This window comes from Postia placenta (assembly GCF_002117355.1).
Source record: "Postia placenta MAD-698-R-SB12 unplaced genomic scaffold POSPLAscaffold_113, whole genome shotgun sequence".
In the NCBI taxonomy this organism is placed as follows: domain Eukaryota; kingdom Fungi; phylum Basidiomycota; class Agaricomycetes; order Polyporales; family Adustoporiaceae; genus Rhodonia; species Rhodonia placenta.
In genome coordinates, this window is record NW_020169944.1 from 648 (window position 1) to 3,738 (window position 3,091).

The 3,091-nt window shown below is 58.1% G+C and overlaps 1 protein-coding gene across 1 annotated transcript; it reads right to left on the reverse strand.

Moving 5' to 3' along the window:
• Positions 1-1,004: 1,004 nt before the first annotated feature.
• POSPLADRAFT_1161817 (hypothetical protein) lies at positions 1,005-2,982 on the reverse strand (the record flags this gene model as incomplete). Its single annotated transcript, XM_024487701.1, has 6 exons — positions 1,005-1,324; positions 1,371-1,542; positions 1,591-1,680; positions 1,730-1,948; positions 2,012-2,167; positions 2,752-2,982. The coding sequence occupies 6 exons, from the start codon at positions 2,980-2,982 to the stop codon at positions 1,005-1,007; spliced, it is 1,188 nt and encodes a 395-aa protein (XP_024332767.1).
• Positions 2,983-3,091: the final 109 nt, after the last annotated feature.

Consider the following 3,091-nt stretch of genomic DNA (forward strand, 5'->3'; position numbering starts at 1 on the left):
GGGCACCCATCCGCTCATTCCTCTCGACATTGTCGAAGCCACGTACCTGCAACCACCACCGACTTCGGTCCTTTCGACGACCGATCTCATCGCCCGTAGAGCCATTGCGCTTCAGAAACGCGTCGAGCAAGTCGCCGAACTCCACTCAAAGGTCTACGAAGCACGTCGAACTGCAGCAATTCGCTTCGAGAAAGAGCACGAGCACTCAATCCAGGATTTCGACTTCAAACGCGGAGCCCTAGTGCTCATACGCAACACGAAGATCGAGAAGTCCCTCAACCGCAAGATGCGCCCGCGATATCTAGGCCCCCTCATCGTTGTCTCGCGCAACAAGGGCGGCGCATACATCGTGTGCGAACTCGACGGTACCGTCCTCGATCGACCCATCGCAGCCTTCCGCGTCATTCCGTATTTCGCGCGCAAATACATTCCAATTCCCGAAGATCTCGAAGATGTCTCGACCGAGCGTCTTCGAGAACTCGAACTGTCAAATTCTCTAGGCGACGACGATGATGATGAAGTCGAAGAAGCCGAAGAACGCGACGAATAGAGGTTCTTCCCTTACTTGTACAACACGATACGTACTTTCTTCTCTCCATTCCTGCTCTCACGTTACGCGATATGTTTGATTTTCCCATACGTTCCAGACCATCCCTTGTACAAATACCTTCGATTCAACTCGATAGTCGCGACATCGTTCGACGTTCTACGAACGCTTCGATTCGACCGTTGCGCGGAGGCTCACCTTAGACGAGTCCTCCTAGGCTGTGATGACAAACTGAGCCTATATTTTCATTAAGTCCATTTTCCCTTGCTACAAACATTTCTATTTTTCCTTCTATGTCCTTCGATCATATTACGACTTGCTTCGAACACACTTATTTTCATTTCCTTTTCTCTTAGTTCCCGCTAGGTCCGTCTAGGCCAAGGGCCACATTTTCCATTCAACCATCCACGCAAAATTCTACGACACAAGTACGACTACGATACAAAACGACTCGCGCCTAGTCCTCGTCAACAACCCCGCGCACGAACCCGATTCCCCCCTTCGCGAGCGCGTCCTTCTCCATCTTTTGAAGGTCGAGGTCCATGTCGTGAAGGAGCGCTCGACGGCGCGCGATGTGAGCACGCTCCTCGCGAATGACGCGGATGATTCCACGAGACTCGTCGTCGAGGTCGAGCGCATCGAGGTCGTCCTGCTCGAGCCCAAGGCGGCTGGCCCCATCGAGAGGCCGTCGTAGAAGGGGGCGCGGAGGCTCGTCGACGCGACGCTTCTTCGAACCACTCGAGTCCGCGATTGAAGGCCCAGGCGAGGCCGGCCGAACTACGAAGTCGTCAGCGAAGGCCTAGGACAAGAAGAAACGACTTACTGCGCTTCTTGGTGGTTGATCCCCCGCCGCGCGTCTTCTTTGTCTTGCCCAGGACAGACACTTTGTCGAAATAGCAGCCCTGTTGGAACTGCGCGCACCTATCGCAGGTCGTAGCGTTCTCGGCCCACACGCAATCGACCGGGGCCGAGCGGTAGCCGGCGCAACGATCGCACTATCGAAGAGTTAGCTTCGAACCGACTCGACGGAGCATCGAGCTTACCTTCTGTCCGGCCTGGCGCTTCTCAAGCGCAGCGGCGGCCATGTCGACCTCGGTCATCGCGAACGGGTGTTCGACGGTCCGAGGAGTCTTCTACGAAAGAGAGATTAGTAATCGAAGCACGATAGAAGAGACCACTTACGACTGAAGGGTCGTCCGACAACTCGGCGACCTCTTCGTCGACTATCGCGCGCCCTTTCCCCTTGTCGAGAAGGCCTACGGCGGCCGCGATCCGCGCCAACTCCTCATCGGCGGCCTCTTGCGCGCGGCGTTCGTCTTCGAGGTGCCGTTCCTCTTCCTCCTTCCGACGCCGTTCGTCTTCGAGGCGACGTTCCTCGGCGGCCTTCGCACGCTTCGCGGCCTCTTCGACGCGGCGTGCTTCCTCTTCGGCGAGGCGCTTCTGCTCTTCGAGGCGTCGTTCGACCTCGGCATCGATGGCGGTCGCGAGCTCTGGCCAGTCACCGCGCGCCCACTCGACCCAGGACTCCGACGCCCGCTCGGCGAGTTGCTTGACGGCGGCGGCGACGCGCAGCTCCGTCTCCTCATCGCGGATGGCGCCCAAGGCCTTGCGATAGGCGAGCTGTTCGAAAACAAGGGGTTAGTTGGGTTATGCAGATTTACGAGCGACTTACCACGAGCGGCGACAAATCCTGTGCCCACTCTTCGACCATGTCGAGCGCGGCGTCGGCGGTCGGTGGAGCTTCGAGGACCACGAGCAAGGAGGCGAGGCGGCGGTTGACGAGCGAAGGCGTCGAGGCAGGGGTGGCGGAGCGAGAAGACATCGTAGAAGCAGAGGAAGTGTGCGAGGAGGGGCGACGAGGTAGCGACGAAGGAACGATGGGATGGGGAAAATGAGGCTAAGTCTACCCTGCTTATAACCCCTTTCCGACCAAGCGTTTAGCGCCGGCCACGTGGCGTTCAAAGTCTACACGGGTTGCCAGGCCGCTTCGATCCGGTCACGACCATCGCGCTTCTCGCATCACGTGGAGGACCGAGGGCGGTCCAAATTTCAATAGGGAGGAGATGATAGGCGCCAAGCCCCTCTGGGCCCCGATTCACCTCTTTTCGGCACTTGCATCCCGCCCGGCACTTCGACTCAGTCTCCCAACACTTCGATTTCGCCTTCGACGCTCTTCGACACCTTCGACGGTGCGCGACGCTTACTCGAAGCTCGGCACGGTCGTCCCGATGCCTCGTGCGTAGATCTCGGAACATCTTCCGCATTCGGCGAACAATAGGGCCACTTGACGCCGCTCGGCCAAGCGCGCGCTTCGCTCCAAGCCACACCGAAGTAGCCGGTCTTTCCCGATTAGGTATCAAACCTCGCGGCATGCCTTCACGACGGCTACCGGTCCGAAGTGGCCATATGTTGCTCTTCATCTCCGCGTCCGGCATGACATCACTCTACCGATGGACTTGGTATGTGCCTCTCGGTGAGGCAGCTTCTTGAGGAACAATGCAAAGCCCCTTGTACTCGTATGCCACTCTCGAATAGTCGTAGCGT